This window comes from Artemia sp. Qi Xiang Cuo, chromosome 21, assembly GCF_049724085.1.
Source record: "Artemia sp. Qi Xiang Cuo chromosome 21, ASM4972408v1, whole genome shotgun sequence".
NCBI lineage: Eukaryota > Metazoa > Arthropoda > Branchiopoda > Anostraca > Artemiidae > Artemia > Artemia sp. Qi Xiang Cuo.
This window is the reverse complement of record NC_142814.1, coordinates 1,712,878-1,734,771: the sequence shown is the minus strand read 5'-3', so window position 1 is coordinate 1,734,771 and position 21,894 is coordinate 1,712,878. Positions and strand designations below refer to the sequence as shown.

Sequence of the window (21,894 nt, the reverse complement as noted above, 5' to 3'; positions counted from 1 at the left end):
CTTTAGCGTAAAGAGCGAGGTATTGACGAGGGGGCGAACCCTCTCATATTACCTATATGAGGAAGTTCCCCTCCTCGTCAATACCTCACTCTTAACTCTAAAGTTCAAATTTTGTTAAATAATGGCCGATAACAGTAATAACTTGTTTGTGTTATTTTCCGGCCAATCCTAGCATTTAATTTTATCTTAAGAAACTTCATAACTATGATTTTCATGTGATAGTAAACCAGAGATATTGTATGTCTTCGCCTTGTGGCTGTCATTAAATAAAAAAACAAGATTTTTCCAACTGAAAGTAAGGAATAACATTAAAATTTAAAACGAACATAAATTATTACGTATACAAGATATTTTTTTTCCATTCATTTCAGTGATTTCAGAATTGCTCAACTTGTGATTTTCATTTTCATAAAGATAGTTTCGATCTCTTTGGCCGTTTTGTTACTATGCCTTACAAAATTAGTTCCGCAAATATCGCTAATTTAAGTTACGTGGGAGAATCTTTCCATGGAGATAATTTCTCGTGGGGGAAGGGAATCTTCCATGGAGGGGGAGCTGGATTTCCGTATATTTTTAAAAAAACGATCAGTAATTAAATAAAAAACAAGTTTTTTTTTTACTGAAAGTGAGAAGCAAAATTAAAACTCAACAGGAACAGAAAATATTAAGTATATGAGATGGGTTGCCTCTCCTCAATAGCTCGCTCTTACACTAAAGTTTCTTTTTTAACTTTTAAAAGACATTGTTACTCTAATTAAACAGCCTTTGTGATTTAGGAGTCATTCTTAAACAACTGGAACAAAAATCAAACTTAGGTTATTATAAGGTTATTATTAGTTAAAAAAAGTGAAATTAATATGTAAATTTCGTTCAATTATTCATGTAAGGCGAGCCAAATGAAAAACCTGCATTAATTCAAAAACTTTCAGAAATCAAATAAAAAACAAGTTTTTTAACTTAATGTAAGGAGCAACATTAAAACTTAAAACGAACAGAACTTATTCCGTATATGAAAGGGGCTGTCCCCTGCTCAATGTCCCGCTCTTTGCGTTAAGTTTTTTTATTGTTTTATAAAGGAGAGTTGTGAAAAAGATTCAAATTTGAGCGAAAAGAGCGGCGCCTTGAGGAGGGGACATCCATTTTCATATACGGGCTAATTTCTGTTCGTTTTAAGTTTTAATGTCGCTCCTTACTTGCAGTTAAAAAAACTTATTTTTTTTATTTAATCTGACCAAAAGGCAATATCTGCACGCTACTACTAACACTACTACTACTATCACTATCTACTACTACTACTACTGCTATTACTACTACTACTACTACTACACAAACTACTACTATCACTGCTACATTTAGAAACTTTCAGGAAATGATAAGGGAGATGATCAAAAGGGCAATGTTTGATATGCTACCACTACTACTACAAGTACCACCCCTACTGCTCCTACCAATACTATTACGACTACTACACTGCTCCATTTACAGTATCGAGGGAAATTTTGGACTAAATCAAAAAACGCTATGTGCATGTACATTGTCAAAAGAACGTAGCACAAGAATTAAATCGTGTATTAAGTTGGAACTTTTAGAGAATGCTTAAAGGAGAAGATCAACTGACCAAAAGGCAATGTGTGCACGTTACTACTAGTACTACTATTACTGCTACATTTACTACTACTACTACTTCAACTACTACTTCAGTTGCAACTACTTTAAGGCTAAGAACATTGGGAGGAAAATCTCAAGAAGTATATGAACATACAGGTTATCAAAAGGACATATCAGCAACGTGGCTAATTGTATTAACTTGAAACTTCTTGACTTGATGAGAGAAATGTTCAACTGACCAAAAGCCATTAAGTAAATATTACTGCTGCTACTAGCACTAACACTATTACTATTAATACTGCTAACAGTAATACCAGTAGGCCTACTACTACTGAGACTACTATTACAAGCATGCTTAAAAGTATGAAGGTGAAACTTTCAAGGTATTTTGAGGGGGAAGTTGAAAGCTAGGGCTACTAATATTAATTCTACTGGTACTACTACTATAACTGCTGCTACTAAAACTAAGGGCATTAAGGCAAAAATTTTTGGGAAATATTGAAACTGTATGGAACTAAATTGAAACAGACTGTGCCCATGCAGGTTGTCAAGGGGACGTATCAGAAATACTTCAGGCACGCTTATTAAGCTGAAACTTTCAGCGTGTGTTGAAGGGGATGTTGAAAAAACCAAAGGTGCTATGCGCATACTGCTACTAATGCTACAATAACTATTGCTCCAACGTAAGCTAAGAGTATTAAGGTGAAGCTCTTAAGGAATATTTAGGCGGATGTTAAACTAAATCAAAACAAAATATAAGCATGCAGATTTTCTTAAAGTTGAAAAACCAATATCGCAAGAAAAGCTTTCATCATTAAGTTAGGTCTTTAAGGGTAAGTTGTGGCGGATTTTGAACTAGCCAGAATGCACTATGTGTATAGCATTGATACTACCACTACAGTTACTGTAACTCATGACGCAAAGGGGATTAAGGTGAAACTTTTAGGGAACGTTTAAGGGAAGTTTCAATTAAACGAAAAAACTATACCCATGCAGGTTTCCAAAAGGGCATATAAGCAATATCAAGGGCAGCGCCGCTCTATAATAGCTAAAACATATCATCAAAACTTTTAAGGAGCTAATTCAATTGGATATTAAAAGTTCTAGTGCCCTTTGTAAGAGTAAAAACAGATTGGAGGGCAAGCAGCCCTTCTCCATGCCCGTTAATTTTCCAAACACATCCAGTCAAAATTCTGAGACATCCATTTTATTCAGAAGAGCAGAAGGGTCCAGTAACTGTATCTCTAGGGATATTGAGTATGTCGAACCCCTACAATTATGCAATTGGCGCATCATGCTTTAAAACCAAATCAAAATGCTCAGTATGTTCAGTTGCCAATAAGACACTTCAGAAATATATCGAAAACGACTGGGAATATTAAGTTGAAACTTTCGGAGCTATTACTATTACCACTTCTGATCTTACAATTTAAATAAATCAATAGAGTGCAAGTATATCCAGATTGTCAAAGAGCATAGATAGAATTTTTTGGGAATGACATTAAGTTTTAATTTTCAGGTCAACTTGAGGAGGTATAAAATTAAATTAAACAATATTATTTGGGTCAGGATTATAAATTGTTGAAACACCTTCTCCAACATATAAATAGTAATCAAAATATCGATTCTTATAGAAATTAAATAGGAAAACAAGTATTTTCAACTGAAAGTGAGGAGCAACATTAAAACTTAAAACGAAAAGAAATTACTACGTATATGAGGGGGTTCGCCCCTCGTCAATACCTCGCTCTTTACGCTAAAGTTCGAATTTTGTTCCAACTCTTCAAAAATGATCTTTGAATCCCAAAGGCCGTCAAATTAGAATAAATAGCTCTTTTGAAAGTAATAAAAAAAACTTTAGTGTAAAGAGCGAGGTATTGACGAGGGGACGAACCCCCTCATATACGTAATAATTTCTGTTCGTTTTAAGTTTTGATGTTGCTCCTTACTTTCAGTTGAAAAAACTTGTTAGTTTTATTTAAACTCTGATCGTTTTTTAAATATTGCTGGGAAATTCGGCGCACCCTTTATGGAAAATTCCCTTCCTTCATGAAAATATCCTCCGACTTACACCCTCCACCAATCCCCCCTCACCAGAAAAAATCCCCCCTGAAAACGTCTGTATACTTCCCAATAACCAATGCTAGATATAAATTATGAGCAAAGTTCATAGCTTGCAGCCCTTCCCCCTGGGACTGTGGGGGATTAAGTCATCATCAAAGACGAAGTTATCAGATATTTCGACTATGCTGAACAATATGGCTATCTCAAAATTTTGATCCGGTGACTTTGGAAAAAAATGAGCGTGGGAGGGGGCCTAGTTACCCTCCCATTTTTTTGTCACTTAAATAGGGCACTAGAACTGTTACTTTCCGTTTGAATGAGCGGTCTCACGATATTCTAGGAACACTGGGTCGATACGATCACCCCTGTAAAAAAAAAAAAAAAACATCAAACAAAACAAACAAACACGCATTCGTGATCTTTCTTCTGGCAAAAAATATAAATTCCACATTTTCGCAGATAGGAGCTTGAAACCTTTACAGCAGGATTCTCTGATACGCTGAATCTGATGGTATGATTTTCATTAAGATTATATGATTTTTAGGGGATATTTCCCTCTTTTTTTGAAAATAAGGCAAATTTTCTCAGGTTCGTAACTTTTAATAGGTAAAACTAAACTTAATGAAACTTATATATTTGAAATCAGCATAGAAATCTGATTATTTTGATGTATCTTTTGGTATCAAAAATCTGTTTTTAGAGTTTCGGTTACTATTGAGCCAGGTCGCTTCTTACTTACAGTTCGTTACCATGAACTGTTAGAAAAACCGAAAAGATATAAAATCTTATTTTTTTGCTTGAAAATTACTATGTCAATAAAAAACGAACAGAAATTAATTAAAACCTTTCCCACATGATAGATTTTTCAAAGAAAAGTAAAGAGCGAGAAAAATAAGAAAAGTAAAGACAAGCGAGAAAAGAAAAGCAAAACGAGAACATAATTTGCACTTTACTGAAAACAAAATACATTTTAAATGTTTTCACTTTTTTGACTTTATTAAAAAAAGAATTCTTACAACTTTAAAGAATAATTATCAATATATATATATTAAACTGACAATCCATGGTAATTTTTTTCAGTAAAGTACAAACTGTGTTTTACTCTTGAGAAGACGTCGAGGTTATCAGCCTATCTGATGTTAATTTTTGCTCGTTTTGAGTTTGACTCGGTAATTTATTTCAATTTCTGTTCGTTTTGGGTTTCATTTATTTATTGATGGTGATTTGTGGTAGTTTTACGCATGGAAGTCTATTTGAGTTTATTTCTGCTCATTTTTGGTTTAACGGAGCTCTTTACTTTTCTTTGATAAACTTATTTTGTGCAAAAGTTTTTTTGATTAATTCGAGGGTGCTTTTTGGACGTGCGTAGAGGATTCGACTCTGGTGTACAATTCGCATTTGCTAGTTTCAACTCAGGGTCGATGTCTTGACCATTCGATTGTTACACGTTTTAGAAGTATTTACAGAAAGCTTCAGAATTAAAGTACCTGGTAATTTATAAATTCTGGTAATTTATTTTATGAGTGTTTTGCCTGTGCAACAAATATTCCCTCTCCTCCTCTTATAGTGGTCACATACGACCGCTCCTCCGCTAGTGGTCACATACGACCACTCCTCCGCTAGTGGTTAGAAACGACAACTCCTCCGCTAGTGGTCACATAAGACCACTAGCTTTATTTATCACGAACTTGATTTTTAGTACTGAATATACTAAAAGCGGTTTATCATTTAATGATAGTAAGAGTATTCTACTTGTTTTTGACCCCCAAGAGTTATGATGATGCCTCGTTTGAGGTGAAGCGCAAATACAAATAGAATGTCACGTAGTGGTATATAAAAAAGAACCACAAAAAGAAAAACAAAAAGAAAAGAAAATAAATACAGAAAATGAATAAATGATTAAATCAAAGACGCTAGCTAAGAGCTTGATAATGGCCATGCTTGCGGTCCAGCGACGAATCGACAGAGTCGTTCCAGAACAATCACAAAACGGTCAGATAAATTATGTTTAACTGCAATTCTAGTATTACTTATGCCAAGGTATTAAACCAAAAATACACTTCGCATGCTTATAGAAGATATTTATTTAGGCTCTGAATACTCCATAAAATCAATAAATAATAAATAAAAATAATATAAAACTAAGCCAAAATGGTAAAAGTGCTAGTAAATGGGGGGTGGGGGGTGCACAAGCATTATACAAGCGCGAACAAATACTAGGGCTATTAAGTACTTTGAAAAGTATAAAAGCACCATAACCCTTGGGAGTCTTCTAAGCTAAATTCGTGATCAGGCAACCACGAGTTAAAAAGTATATTGCGAAAACAGATCTATAGAATTTTATAAAAAAAGGTAACCCCTCAAAATGACTCCGGAGCTAAATGATATGGTCACCATTGGAATTACCATGGTAGAAAACCGAAAGTTCTCACCCCCCCCATTTTATACTAGCAAAAGAGCCTAGCCTCCCTTCTCTGGGTCGGGACTTCTAAAAAAAGGATAAAGATCCTCCTGAGCGATTGCTGGCGCATAGGGTGTCGATTCGACGTTTCAGTTGCTGGGTGTTTAGACAGGGACAAGTAACTAGCTTGTCACCCAACCTTGCTGCAGCGGGGATTGAACCCTGGTGCTCCGGGCCTTCTGTCGGTACTAAAATACACGAAAATATGATAGCTCGATGACATGAAAATATTTATGCAATACTATTTATTCAAATGCATTTTATCATGATGACATCATGTTTCCGATTTATGCACAAAATTGAATTTATATATATATATATATATATATATATATATATATATATATATATATATATATATATATATATATATATATATATATATTGCAGCAGGTGGCTATAGGATTACTTGCAACAAATTCTAGCTTCAATATTCCCAAGACGAATAACTGAACAGACGAAACAGACAGACATTTGATGATTAAATGATAAGAACTAATAAAATAATTATATTATACAATATAAATAATTAAAGGCCTTGACATTAGAAAAGGGTAGCTAAATTATCCGAGTACGAAAAACTGTTACACAAAAAATTGGTTTCAGCCATATTTGGATACAGCGGGGAGGAAGGAGTCGGTTATTCTCTGTCATGATCTAAGAGAAACCTACCATAAAAAAACAGAAAATTAGTCTTGTAAAATACACCCTTTCTGACGTTTTTAGCCCCCACCCCCCACCCCTACGAGGAACTAAGGTAGTTATTCTACCTTGAGGAGAGGTAGTTATTCAGAGGTAGTTGAGGAGAGGTAGAGAGGAGAGTTATTCAGACTTACAGTTTGTGCAGTGAAGCTAAATCCAGGTAAAAATACAAGCTCCAACTTCGAATTAGGCATCTGGCAACATATGAACGCAAAAATGGACAAAATAGCACCTGACTGAAAATAAAAAAAAAACGATCAAAGTTAACAACCATAAATTAAACATTTTTTTAATCATAAAACTGTAGAGTCAACTGGGGAATAGTATAGGTTCCAAATAAACTAATATTTGAGATGGTTTAGTACTATGAAATAACAAACCAATAATGTGGAACTGTAGAAAGGCCCCAGACAGGGGTGTTAATTCACAAAAATGTAGGGAAGGGGCAAAGAATTTTTCTTTTTGATGAAGACACAAAAAAGGTATTTTTATATATTTAGTGTAGGAAACAATTTTACTTTTTTCCGATTATTTCAATGAAAATGCCGAGAAAAAGTATTTCCAAAATCTAGGAGGGCAATTGATCTCCCTCTTAATTGGCGCCCCTGATCCTAGATCTAAGGCCATTAACGTCTTTTCTTCCCTATTTGCTGTTTATATTTTTCTTAAAATTAGTTACAAAGGCCAAACAAGATCACGAGAGCTAAAGGCCCGAGTTGCCACGTGTTTTCTGCCAGGGCCAAAGGGTCCAGCAAGTGGAGATGCAAAAAATATCCAGATAAGCCATGTTTTCGTGGCATACAAACATGAGATATGAAGTTTCATAAGAATATGAACAAACCGACACGAATGTAAGTTTTGAAGTTTAAGCCAATTCGGCAAGGTCGAACATAAAATTCGTGAATCTAAAGTTTCAAGATTCAATTCAAAAATTTCTTCCAAGTTCATAGAGTTAATTCGACGAAGCCACCAAAGCGAAACATTACAAATCAAAATGTTGATTTAGAAGCAAATTAAATTTTACTATGTATCTCATGGAGCTGACTTATAAAAGCAAAGCTTTATAGACTACACCAGCTTTTAATTAGCTCTTTAAAACTTGAAAGCCGATTTAAAAACCAACAGAAAGCTGATTTAAGCGTAGAAACATAACTTAGAACTCTAACTGGAATTAATTAGAACCCTAAGAATTCTAAGTTTTAAGAAAACTTAGCACCCTATTTTAAGTCTGGTATGGGCTTCTTTGGATTAAGTTTTTAAAGTCTAACTGTAATTGGAAAGTAAAGTAAGTGAAGTTTATCTATACAATCAGTTACGATACAATTTCAACTCAAGCCAATGGAAAGCAGTGCTGAATGTGCTGGATCAACAAATCGTCGCCTGAAAGGGGTTTTGCCAAAGCTGTTTTTCCAAAAACGGGAGATAAACGCGTTTGAAAATTTAGAAATTTTTATCTCAGAATTGGCTATAGCTAGAGCGTTGGTTTTTGTTTCAAAGAAAAATCGCTTATATCGTTGGGCTTATTTTTATTAGCCTAAGGTAAGCTATTCCTGAGATGAAACAGAATGAATATTAATTCCGGCAAAATCGCTTGAAAATTCTGCAACATAGGTATGATATGGCAAAAGGGAATTGGCTTAGCATGAATTAGAAATGCGACTTTCGGCAAAACGTATTTAATCTGATAGACAAGTTTAATTTCGACAATTAACAGGGAGTTTTACAATAAAATGTAACAAAAGATAAGAATAATAATAACTCTTTATTTCCATAATAGCTTATAGCTAGCAGCGGACGTCAAACAACAAGAAAATATAACACATGAGATCAGATAAATAAATATAAAAATAAATAAACTTTTTCACAACTTTTCCTTTTCAACTAGTTCCTCATTATAGTGGTTCACGAAGTATGGAACAAACGATGATAGGTACCTTTTTGATGCCATTTGGGGTGGGGGTCAAAGGAGTTGGCACGACGAAGTGAGGGCTCCTCTACGTGTTTTTGGCCGATTGATCTGTGATTCCTGGAAATCCGGTAATATTTTGCGATGGACATCAGAGCTTAGACATTTTTTTCCGAAACGCATCGTGAGATCGTGGCACCTTTCAGATAGTTTCTGAAGCCTCAGTTTCTGCAGGCTGTCCTCATAGGATGTATAATTTGCCCCAAGCATTGTTTGGCACGCCCGCTTCTGAATATTTTCAAGCTTTTCGGTTTGGATAGCCGTTAGACCTGGGTGTCAAACGGGACAAGCATACTCGGTTTGCCATCGGACATACACACAGTATAGACTGCGCATAATGGAAATTTGGATATTGAACCGCGTTAGGCAAGCAATGGATTTTAGGTATAGGGAAGCCTTTTGGAGGATAGACTGTATATGTGGATCCCATTTCAGGTTTCTTTTGAAAATTACTCCTAGAATGTTTATTTCATCTTTAGTTGTAACTTCAGTGTCTTTTTGGGAAGGAATTGCATATTTAAAAAAGCTAACACGTAGAATATGGCTCTTGGTTTCACTAACTGTAAGCATTATATCTTCAAGATTATGCTTTAGCTGGGAAAATATTGATGAGGTGGTGATTTCCTCTGCTGGGCTTGCTAAGGTGCGGAATGATATGCTTGACAGGTCGTCAGCAAACTTGCAGCGACTTTGTATATGTGGTAGGACATGGTTAAAAACAACCAAAAAGATCAGTGGTCCTAATTTTGTCCCTTGGGGCGCTCCGCACCATATTTCTTGGGATTCAGATGCTTCATCCTGCGTGAGTGAAACACATTGGTTTCGTTTGTGCTGGAAGCTTGCAACCATTCTCACAAGAAACTGTCGAGCACCCATTTCTTTAGCTCGGTTAATAGCTATCAGGTGTTGGATGCTGTCAAACGCCTTTACTATATCGCTGAGAAGGATTTCTGCATATGACTCTTCCTTCTCGAGATGTTTCATCAGATCGTCAAGAAGACATACAAGATAGTGGGTAGTCACTTAGCAACAACCTCCATAGAATTTAAGGTTTTAACCTTCGGAGGTAGAGGCTACATCGGGACAAGCTATGATTTCAGCTGAAGTACTAGGTACCTCAGTTTTGTTACAACTTCTAAGAAGACTTTTAACAAATGCTACACCTACTGTTGGCATAAAACCATGGCCGTATCCAGGATTTTTCTCGGAGGGGGGAGGGGTTACAAAAAGACTTCAAAAAACGCATCAAAAATTTGGTTAAATGCATTTTTGTTTCGTTTTTACGAGCCAGACAAACATTTCAAGGGGGGGGGGGTTAAACCCCCTAAACCCTCTGGATACGGCCTTGCATGAAAGAGTAAAGTAATTCTACGTCTTTTATTTTTACTATTGGCAAATCAACTACTGTAATAGAAGGTAGTGAATGCAGAAGCCTTTACATAACATTCACTGCTGGCAAATTTAGTAATGGCCTCCTTAGGCTAAGGAGGCCATTACTCTCTGGCGCAATTAGTACTCGTACTACAGAAGGAGTAGTATCCGCAAACGAAGTTTTATAGAAAAACCCTTTGGCATAGTCCTTGTTTAAACTGTAGTAACTTCACCTTTGAAAATGGCACTAAGCTAAAATCAATCCAAGGGATTGATTTAAAAGTATCCAAGGGAGAGAGCTAGGGGATCTGAACCCCCTTCCCCGAAATGTTTGTCCGAATCATACACAAGAAAATGAGTATAAAAAATTTTTTGATGCGCTTTTGAACTTTTTTTTTACCCCCCCCCCCCTCCCCCCAAAAAATCCCTGCTCAAAATACTTTCTTGTTATACTCTGGACGGTGAATCCTTCTTCAGTATGTCTTGCATTATGTAGTTTATTATTTGATTACGATTTTGGGGCACACATAAGTCTGACCATGTAACCAACTTTCTGACCACGTAACGAACTTTTGTTCAGCAAATCAGCGACTTCTGCCAAAACGGAAAAACCGCTTTAAAGAAATCGAAAAATATGAAATTCGGACAAGGAGAACTGCAAAATACAGGTAGTTAGAGACGTCTCACAGCAACGTCAATTAGACCCTTCGAAAGAGAATTTTTTTTTCACAAGATAGCGTTTGCAACTAAATTTCAACAAAATTGTTATTTTTGGAAAAACTTGTTTCAGGCGACGAAAAACATAGCTGAAGAGTAACAAAAAGTAACAGGAATATTTTCAGATAATAGCACGATAAATCAAGAAAACAAACACTAAAATGCAAAAAAAAAAATATGGAAAAAGAACCTTCCCAGCGTGAGCAATATCATTTAAATATATTGAAAGCCAATTTGAAAATTTAACTACCTTCTAGGATTTTAAAAATCCAATTTCAGTAAATATGTTTTATATATTTTAATTGGTATTTACTTCAATTGAAAGGGATTTTATTAAGTAAATTGATTGAATTGGGGATCAAGAGAGGCTCTTTTTTATGCAAGAATATACAGGAATTACTAGGAATTTAGGATTTTTTTTTTATTTCCTGTTCTTTTGAAGCTTTAATTTCGGTCTGTAATTTGACTGAAACATAAATATTGAAATTTAGTTTTCGTTAGCTTTTAATATTAAATCTCGTAAAGGGAGAACTTTCTGGTTAGTAGTTAATTTATAATTGAGAAACAGTTAGGTTATTAAATTAATATTTTATCAAACGATTAATATTAATTAATTTAGACTGATTGATAAAAGTTAATTCATTCGGATACTGTGCTCACTGAAATTAACATACCTGCTTGTTATTAAAAAAAAAAAAAAAAAAAAAAAAAAAAAAAAAAAAAAAAAAAAAAAAAAAAAACGGACTTACAGCTCCTAAACTGAGAACCTTTGGATTAGTAGCTACTTTATACAGATGAGACATAAATGAGGCTACCACACCACCAGATATATAAAGACCTAGAAACTGTTCTTGACCCAGTGAATGCACAGCAGCTGAAAATAAAAGAAGAAAAATCCATTTATTGGAGCAATCCGGGGTGACTGACAACGACCAGAAAAGGAGTGAAAATATGAAGATTACTCGAGGGATGTTTTATCTTAGAAGTGTTTCTGGCAAGGGCGTATCAGGGGTGGGGGGGGGGACAAAAGAAACTTTACAAAAAGAATTAAAAATATGGTTATATGTTTGTCACTTTTTACTTTTTGTTTGCATTTTTGCTACTTTTTTTGACCACTCGGACAAAAAATTCGGCGGGAGGGGGGCTCAAACCAGCTACCCCCCCCCCTGCCGGATATGGCCTTGGTTTCTGGTCATAAATATACAGGTTTTGGGCACATTTAAAAGTGTTTTATGAAAAAATATCCTGTGGTGGTGCAGTGGATCGATCTCTACTTTGCAACATGGAGCCCAGGGTTGGATCCCAGCTGATGGAAGATCGGCCAATGGACTTGCTACCTATTCATGTAAAAAAATACTCACCAACTGAAACATTGATTAAACTATCAATATCAAAACCATTAGAGGATTTTTACCCTTTGTTTCAACCCTTAGGCCTCACTCAAAAAGAGATACCTCCTGATTTCTACAGTTCCCTATTATGGTCGCAAAGCTCAAGTTTTTATGTATTTTTTCTTAATTTTGTGCTTAGCTTTAGAATTTTGGGCCCTCCCAAAATAAGTTTCTACGTATTTATCTTGTAGAGAGAGTAAGAAATCCTAAATTGGGAACCATGCTATTTAAAAAAATAATCTTACGATTAGTTGAACGATACAAATTTCGTAAGAACTTGACAGTTGTAGGCAAATTTGTGAGTTCATTTGACAAATATGACTTAGAGAGGAACTAGCAAAATTTCATTAACAAAGTTTAAAGATAGTATTTTAACATTGTTAATTTATATTGTTATAAACTTTTATTTATTTATTCACACCTTTTATGATTGCGTTGAGTCTATATCCATTTACTTTATTTATCAACTTATTTACGTTTACTCTTGTTATTTATTTACTGATTTATCAAAATCAATCTCAATGACCGCTACTGTTACTTTTTTCGTTCATTCCTCCAATTTCCCTTTTTTGCTTTGTTTATGTACTTTAATTTATTTACTGCCAATTCCTCCAATACCCCTTTCTTTCACTACATTTAATGATTTCTTATGTCTACATTTGTTTACCTTATTTATTGATTTATCAAAATTGATGAATGCTTCTGCGACTTATTTTTTTTTATTTTTTTTTTAATTCCACTAGTTTCTCTTTTTACTTTGTTTATGTACTTTTTTTTATTTACTGCTAATTCCTCCAATTCCATTTTCTTTGACCAGATTTAATGATGGCCTTAACATTTACATTCATTTACTTTGTTTATTGATTTGTCAAAATTGATGAATGCTATTGCGACTTGTTTTATTTTATTTTTTTGTTAATTCCTCTAATTTCCCTTTTTTACTTTGTTTATGTACTTTTTTTTACTTACTACTAATTCTTCCAGTCCCCTTTTCTTTCACCATATTTAATGATTGCTTTATTGTCTACATCCATTTTCTTTATTTATTGATTTGTTAAAATTGGCGAATGCTACTGCGACTAATTCAATTTTAATTTTGTTTTGTTAATTCCTCTAGTTTCCTCTAATTTCACTTTTTTACTTTGTTTATATCCTATTTTCATTTACTACTAATTCCTCCAGCCCCCCTTTCTTTCACCTCATTTAATGATTGCCTTAATGTCTACATTCATTTACTTTATTTAGTGATTTGTTAAAATGGATGAATGCCACAGCGACTTATTTGATTTGAATTTTATTTTTGTTACTTCCTCTAATTTCCCTTTTTTACTTTGTTTATGTACTTTTTTTTTATTTATTGCCAATTCCTCCAGTTCCCTTTTTGGATTTTGTATACATTCATTTACTTGGTACTGATTTATCAAAATTGATGATTGCTGCTGTGACTTTTTTTTAGTTAATTCCCCTAGTTTCCCTTTTTAGTTTGTTGATTTACTTTTATTTATCTACTACAATTTCCTTTAATTCCCCTTTATGTGCTAACAGGCAGTATGAAAAAAAAAGTTTACTAAAAGATAAGGGAAGAAGATCCTACTGAGGCATTGGTGGCGCACAGGGCGTCGAATCGACGTCTTAGTTGCTGGGTCTGTTTACAAGGACATGAAGCAAGCCTGCCACCCAACCTTGTGGCAGCGGGGATCCATCCCTTGACCCCTTACTGCCAAGCAGAGCATCAATCCCCTGATGAGATATTTACCGATATAACAAAAATTATTAATAATGACTAACATAATTGTGCAAAATCAAAGACCAAAAATTCTACAAAAACAAAATTCTTTTTCGAAGAATCCAATTTTTTTCTACAAAAATCCAAGTGCCATTGCATTTAAGTGACTTAATTCTTCAGAATAATAAAATATCTAAAGTGGAACTGACAAAACATAATGAAAACTTAGAAAACAGGAAACGAGAAAATAGATCAGTTAATTTCAAAGCAGAAATAAAATAAAAGCAACGCTATTAAAGAACTGGACAGGCATGGGTGAAATCAGCGCCGATTAACCAAATCTACGCAGAATTATGAAAATACAGGCAAAGATTTTCAATATAATTTCTTCTACTTTTAGGCACAGATTTGACACATAAGCGCCCGATCTTCTTCGCCATCGTAACTATTTTCATGAAAAAATGAACCAAAATTCAAACTTTTCTCATCAACTTTTTTGATTTTTTTCGAAGGAAAACTGGCGATTGTGTGGCTACGATGTAGTGAAGAGTGGCAATTTCCTTTAAAGGAAAATTAGATAAGTCGATCAGCGTTCATGATGTCCGTTTTCAAAAATTCCGGCTAGGTCGGAGCCGTTTCTTTTTCTGCCGTTTGGACACTGACATAGAAAAACCTATTCTGATTTTAGCTAAAGCAACAAAACATCGCCAGTGAAAGGAAGAAAAAACGAAAGAACTATAATTATACAGACTTAAAGAACACAACAAGAAATACCGAAGAACTAGAAGAAAATCTAAATTAAAAGCAGAACGAAGAGAAAAAGTAAAAACACAAATATGCTATTCAAGTATATAATTGAGTTGCTTCTGTTCAGTCTAGAGTTTAACTAGTTCTCAAATTGAATAAAACAGGGAATATCATACTAGTAATTCTTGTAAGGTAGCTTTAATTTGGATGAATTCTGAAATCCCCATGAAAAGATCCTTTAAATACAGATATTAGATGTGTATCAAAACGTCATTTCTTTAGAGTTTCGGTAAATTTGGTAAAAGAAACGTAATTTCTTTACGGTTTCAGTAAATTTTAAATGGGTCACACTTTGCTTAGAGTTTATTACCGCAAAGAGTTTATTACATTTGAAAGGGTGCTTAATAATGTGAAAACTTAAGCTAAATTAGGAGCTGAGACTCCATAATTTAAGAAACACATAAATATACGAATTTAATATAGCAAACACTAAGTATACTTACGGTAAGTAAAAGTACGAAGACCATACATATTGAGACCTAGGTGGAGTAGTGAATAATGGCTAAAAGTTGAAAGAAATAAAGGCCAACAAACAGCTCCTGCAAAAGAGAACTCAATTTACGTGAATGAATAAAGGCCAAACTAACATAAATAAACAAAAATATATAAGCATCAAATATAAGTGTGAACCCTGTCTATACTTGGTCATATAAAGAACCGGTCTATATTTTGACTGGTATCATAATGTAAATTTTATGATTAAGAAAATAAATCAGATTCTGATATTTACCTGAATTTCAATTTATTTGTAATATAGCGGCAATTTTGTAACAATATATTTACATTTGAAAACAATTACTCAAAATAAATGTTTTTTGAAAAACTTGAACTGTGCATCAACAATTTGGTTTCAAAAACCGTTTCCCAAAAATAATCCTCCAAAAAAACCATAGGCAATATTAAAACCATACCGTAAACCCTGCTTCAAAGAAACTGAACAGAGATAAGTTCATATGATAATTGAGTGGGAATTGTCTCGAAGTCTTGGAACAGATAAGGGCAAGCAGCAGAACTCAATTAATGTGAATACATTTTGATCTTGCTGCACATAGATAAGTCATCCAATGACTGTCCAAAGAGTGTAAGAAACTTAAGAGACGATAATGTCAAAAAAAAACTCATTAACGCCATCTAGAATTTAATGACTGCGTTTGATCCAAAACTGTTGCATACTCGTCGTTTCAGGTGCTTTAAAATGTAAGAGAGCGTAAATAAAGCAGAATTCTGTCCCCAGTAGGCCTACCATCTTAAAGTCGATTAGCCTACTCATCCTGTGAATATTTCCCCAAGTTTTCTTCGGATTTTGACTTAAAGTAATTCTTGGAAAAAAAAAATACTGATAGCTTTAATTGCATTGCAATGCAATGGAATAAGGTCGTGGGGAGTAACCCATATGGCGTGAAAGATCAATTTTTTTTACAGTGCTATAAAATCGGAGTTGTGGTGTCGGATTTTCAGTGAAGTTTTGTTGAATGGAGTCGGAGCTAGGGTCGGTACAATGAACATGCCTAGAGTCGGAGTCGGTTATAACTTATAACCGACTTCACCGCCTTGATTTTTTTAAGGTGAATTTAAGGAAGGAGGGGTTAAAGTACATTACTGTAATGACGGCGAATAATTCACGACTAGGGGCAAGGAAAACATATTCAGATAGAAGGCAAGCGTAGGACAGCCTTTACGTTTACCCCCTGTGTGGAGATATGGATGAAGCTGAGGGTCATATGATGGGTGAGCGTGATAAATTGAGTGAGCTACGAAAAGAAATGCATGGAGACTGATGAAAGATGGCTGCCGAGTGTAGTAAGAGATGAGTATTTTAAAAAGCGTTGAAAGATTAAGAGGATTCCTCCGGCTGGAGCATAGAATTTTTTTTTGTAAATTACGAAGTGTTTTGTTTATTTAGCGTGATTTAATTAGAATTAAATTTTTCATTTTGCACTGCCATGACCCATGGGCTTCTAGAGCAAGAAAGGATATTATTACTATTTTCTTATTATTATCTTTGTATTAAATATGAATTTAAAGATAAAAATGTACCCTTATATTACCAGTATTCCAATATAACTTTCGAAAAACTATAATTTGTAGATAAAAATTAAGGCCCAACTTCAAGAAGAAAAAGAAAATGAAAAAAACATTTTAAATTGCTTAAGTTGATTTTCTAATTAAGAAAAAAAAAGATTTTTAATTAAAATCAAATAGTCGCAGGCACGAAGCCATGATTTAGTTGTAGAAAAAGCCAAGACAGATAGTCGGGTGAGAGGCAAAATCTGGCATAAGTCCTTTTTAAGATGGTATAAAAATCATGTCACTTCTCATGTTGATAGATAAGTCTATCATCCATCCGTCCATACGTCATTCCTAGGGCAGAACTAAGGTATATAGTCATAGAACTAAGAGATGAAAGATCAGATTGATTTTGGGTGGACGCGTAATGGACAGTGTCCACTGGACTTGTATGCAAAATGGGGCGCTGAATTTGCTTGAACTCACAGGCGCAGGGGTCGGCCGCGACGAGGCGCCCGAAAAAAGTGACTTTAGTTACTTGAGGACACCAAAAAAGTGACAAAAAGTGACTACTCATAAGCCGTCAGAGCATAGGCAGATGGATTACAAGGAACTCCATTACAACCGCAGGATCGTCACTGGCCTATGAGAGCCCGAGAAGTTACGGACAGAAAGGCTGAAATACTTTTTTTCTTACATTGATTTAATTTAGTTATACAAAAAGATAGCTTCGATAAATGTACGACTTCGATTATGGTACTAGGAACGAAAACTGAACTTCGGTAAAGACAAAAATTCAGCTATTGAAAAACAAGCGTCCGCCACAACTAGGTATAAGCAATCACTGGATAGCCGTCATCACTTCTTTGACTTTTTCGAAAGGCGATCAATTAGTTCGGATTTCCTCTTCAGAATAAGTACTTCAACCGATTCAGTATCATCTGCTCTTCGCCTTTCTTTGGAGCGAGTTTTAATGCTGCTTCCAGCATACTTTGAGCAAGACCAATGTTCAGGAAGTGCTTCTCTTCCACAGCTTTCTTCAACCGTTCCCCTGTCTCTCTCAGAAGGGTATCGCCTATTCCCTTCTTCTGCTTAACCATCTCTTTTTTTCGCACAATGTCTGACTGTAGGTCCGCTATTTTCTGCTTCTTCTGCGCCATCTCCTGGATTTCTTGTTCAGCATCTTTCTTCTCAGCTTCAAGCTTCTCTCTCTGATTCTTCCTGTCTTCGCTCAATAAGGTATAGTTCATAGCTGGTTCTAGCTTATCTAGCCAGACAAAGTAGCTTCTTTTTAATCAGCACACGCTCTGGTCTGTTCTCATAGTTGCAGAGCACATCCACAATAAAAGCCTTAGCATTCAGTGTCTGCTCTTCTGTACGAGCTTGAAGGCTAGTCATCAGCAGAGCTAACCGAGAAAATCCTCTCTATGCGTCTGCACTACCATGACAGAGCGACCGAGCTGCCCAGACGATCATACCTAAGGCCTGATATTTGGTTTCACGAGATGATGTCTTCAGTTCCAGGACCCTTTGCCAATAACTGTCGATTCGAGTACTCTCCGTGGGTGGCGGCACGGGATCTGACTGTAATAACAACCATTCTCCCTGGATTTGCTGGATGTCCGGCTCAAATGGAAGTTCTATCGCGATGTGGAGGATATCCCTGCAACTCGCTCTTTGGCAATCTGGACTGGGAGGGCTCAGACAGGAAAGGCTTCGGAAAAACTCGTTTTTCACAGGGCATTTTGTCAGCAGGTACTGTACAGCAGCTTTGATATGCTTCTTGATTCTCAGAAAAAAAATTCCTGTCTTTCAGAATAACTTTCGAAGAATCCAGGGCAGCCAGGACCCTTTCATTACACAAGGGTTGCTGTAGGTAAACATATGCAGTACTATCTAAGTCTTCAAACTCACCGAGGATCGAGAGATTGATATCATCAGCCGGCACAATCTGCCCCAAAAGAACTGTGCATAACCGTGTCAAAGTGTACCACATAATTAACGGCTCCTGTCGTTGAAATACACCAGCAACAGCGGTGAAAGTTGCAGCAGTGCTTACAATGAAAAAAATTTCGGCTTTCATTGTTTGCTTTTTTGTGTCAGCTCAAAGTGTACCACATGAATTAACGACTCCTGTCGTTGAAATACACTAGTAAAAGCGGTGAAAGTTGCTGCAGAGATTACAATGAAATCAATTTCGGCTTTCATTGTTTGCTTTTTTAGCCAACTTACAATTTTCAAATATTTTGCATTTGACATCAGTTACTTCGGACTATTTGCGTTCTAACGTTGTTGCCTTCTTCTCAAAACGTTAGCTAAAATGAGGATTCGTGGGATGAACTATTCTTACAAGATTCACAGAACGAAAAATATTGCGTTTGTAGATAGCGCCTATAAACACGTCAAAATTTTTAATTTTATTTTCGTTTTGCTGGAACGTCCAAGTTTGCATTTGAGCACTATTGCCTTGTTCTTAAAAACACTGGCTGAAATGAAGATTCATGGAATTTTCTATTCTTGCCATACAAAACACATGGAAAACACTTTATTTATAGATAGTATACACGTCAGTATTTGTTTTATCTTTTCGTTAATTCGCTAGAATATCTAATTTTGTATTCGAGCAGCATTGTTCTAAAATTTCCCTTGTTCTAAAAAACGCTGGCTAAAATGAAGATTTATGGAATAGGTTTTTTGTTAAAATATGCGCTTTGAAAACGCCAAAAAAGATTTATCATTTGGATTCTTAAAACAGCTTAGAATTCGCAGAAGAATTTCTGAGGAGAATATTTAAATTGCTATTTTAAAGGGAAGCAAATTTTTTGAAGTTCTTTTTAGTGGCTTTCCATTTAGAAGGAATAGGAAAGTCCTGGGAGAGTAATAATAATGAGATCATTATGCCTATACGATAACCACAGTCCACTTAGGGTTTGGTTACATTTCGATTGAGCATGCTTTTGCATCATAGCGTTACTGTATTCTCCTTGACAATGCCTGCTAACGGTATATAACATCAAAAGGGCTTATCTACCATATTTCTGGAATAGCCAAGTGGATCGAATTGAAACTTTCAGAAAGTGTTGAACTAAAGACACTATCAACACCCAGGCTGTCGAAAGGGTGTATCTGCAGTTATTGTCTTCTTCTCGGAAATTCCGGCAAGCAGCTTCGTAAAATAGGTCCTTCTTTCCATTTAAAGGTATGGGGGATATACGGCATTTAGAAAGCATTCATATAATTTTTTTTCTAATCTCCGTCTCATAGGAATACAGCAATCCAAGTTTTAGCGTTATTACCTAGCCCAATACGGCATTTATAGATGGCAGCCAAGTCTAAGCTTTATTATTTTGTTTTATGATCTTGTACTACGGTGCATTTGCCTTCTATACAAAATGCTTGATAAAATCAAACTTCATGGAAGAGACTACTCTTGTCAGATAAAGCGAAGTAAAATAGTCAAATTACGCAATCTAACGTTATAAGGTAGTGTTCTATAGCATTTATAGATGGCACTGGAGGTCTAAACCTGAATATAAGCTTGACATGGTTCTTGGCGTTTACCCCCCCCCCCCCAACAGAAAAATACCGCCACGAGAACAACCCCCCCCCCCCCCCGCGGAAAAGAAGGCTTTCCAAGTTTAAAAATTCTATTTGAGTCTTATTTTTTTAATTTCTGTAGGGGGAAGGATTTTTGTTACTTGTGTATTATAGGCAACTCACTCAAGTTTACGCTGTGTAAAACTCAAGAACAAAAGCAGTTTCTTCGTTATTTTTTTTCAGCTTAACGCGAGACAAGACAAAGACAAGTGACAGAATATACGGGAAATATATAATTTGGGCTATATATTTGCACATAAGGAGGGGGGGGGGGGATAAGTATTTGGATAGTTTGAAGTCAGAAAACAATTCTTTCTAGATATATGGCCACTAACAAATTACAGAAGTGTTTTATAATGATCGCTGATCAAAGTTTATGTTATTTATGCCTTTCATTTATATTGTTTTACTGTGTTCATGGCCGTATATTTGGCTTTAAAATACACTTATTTATCTATCTATCTAATATGCAGAATAATTGTACCAAACACAACTTGCATACAGACCCGCTATACTTTCCCCCCCCCCCCCCCTAATGTGCAAATCTATAGCCCAAATTTATTTCTAAAGTAACTAAACTAACCAAAAAACCGGTATGTTCTCGAATGTTAAACAGCGTAAACTTGACCGAGTGGCGCATAATACACAAGTAACAAAATTCCTTCCCCCTACGAAAATTAAAAGAATCAAACTCAAATAAAATTCTCAAATTTTGAAAGCCTTATTTTCCATATTTTCCAATAGGCTTGAGACTGTCTGTGCAGGATTTTGACTCTTGTTGATAGAAGAGCATCGTCAAGTGCTGAAAACCATGTTGTGACCAACATGGGCCCAGGATTTTCACAAAGCCTCCATTCATGAAGGTTCCAGGGACTTCTTGCTGTCCGGTTCTAAGCCGGCTTAAGCACTTCGGCGTAGACTTGAGAAGATATGTGATCCCCGTCCTGCACTGGTACCCGGGATTATTGCTTTTCCTGAGGCAAAAATAATTTCAATGATTTAAAGAACATGAAAAATGGAATGTTACGACGTTAAAAAATGACTCACTGGATTTATTAGGATTTTCAAAAACTCATATCTCAGGGGTAGGAAGCATGAAATTTATTGATATAGAATTTGTTCACTCAGGCAGGAAGGATGGGGTACATAGACAGGGAGTAGGGCTCTTGATGAATAAAGAAACTGCTAAGTCTTGTTTAGGCTGGGAAGGTGTTAATAATAGAACACTAATTGCTCATTTTATGACTAAAAAGTTCAGTGTATCAGTTATAGTAGTATAGGCCCATGTAGAACCGGCTGACGGAGATACTAGTGACTCAGATGAATTTTGCTTACAGTTACTGGAGCAAATAGACAGGGTCCCAGGTAGAAATATGATGTTTTTACTGGGAGATTTTAATACCCAAGTGGTAGAAATAGGGATACATGGTATCCAAGGCTAGGTAAATTTGGTGTAGGAAAAGAAAACAGTAATGGA

The 21,894-nt window shown here is 35.4% G+C and overlaps 1 protein-coding gene across 1 annotated transcript in view; it reads right to left on the bottom strand.

The window, feature by feature from the left end:
• rho-7 (rhomboid family intramembrane serine protease rho-7) overlaps positions 1–21,894 on the bottom strand; it is a 93,909-nt gene that overhangs the window by 34,824 nt on the left and 37,191 nt on the right. The window contains exons 4-6 of the mRNA XM_089106534.1: positions 15,257–15,352; positions 11,639–11,763; positions 6,970–7,071 (exon numbers count right to left, since the gene is read on the bottom strand). Of these exons, the coding sequence (XP_088962660.1) occupies positions 6,970–7,071; positions 11,639–11,763; positions 15,257–15,352 (323 nt within the window). The remainder of the gene's footprint in view (positions 1–6,969; positions 7,072–11,638; positions 11,764–15,256; positions 15,353–21,894) is intronic.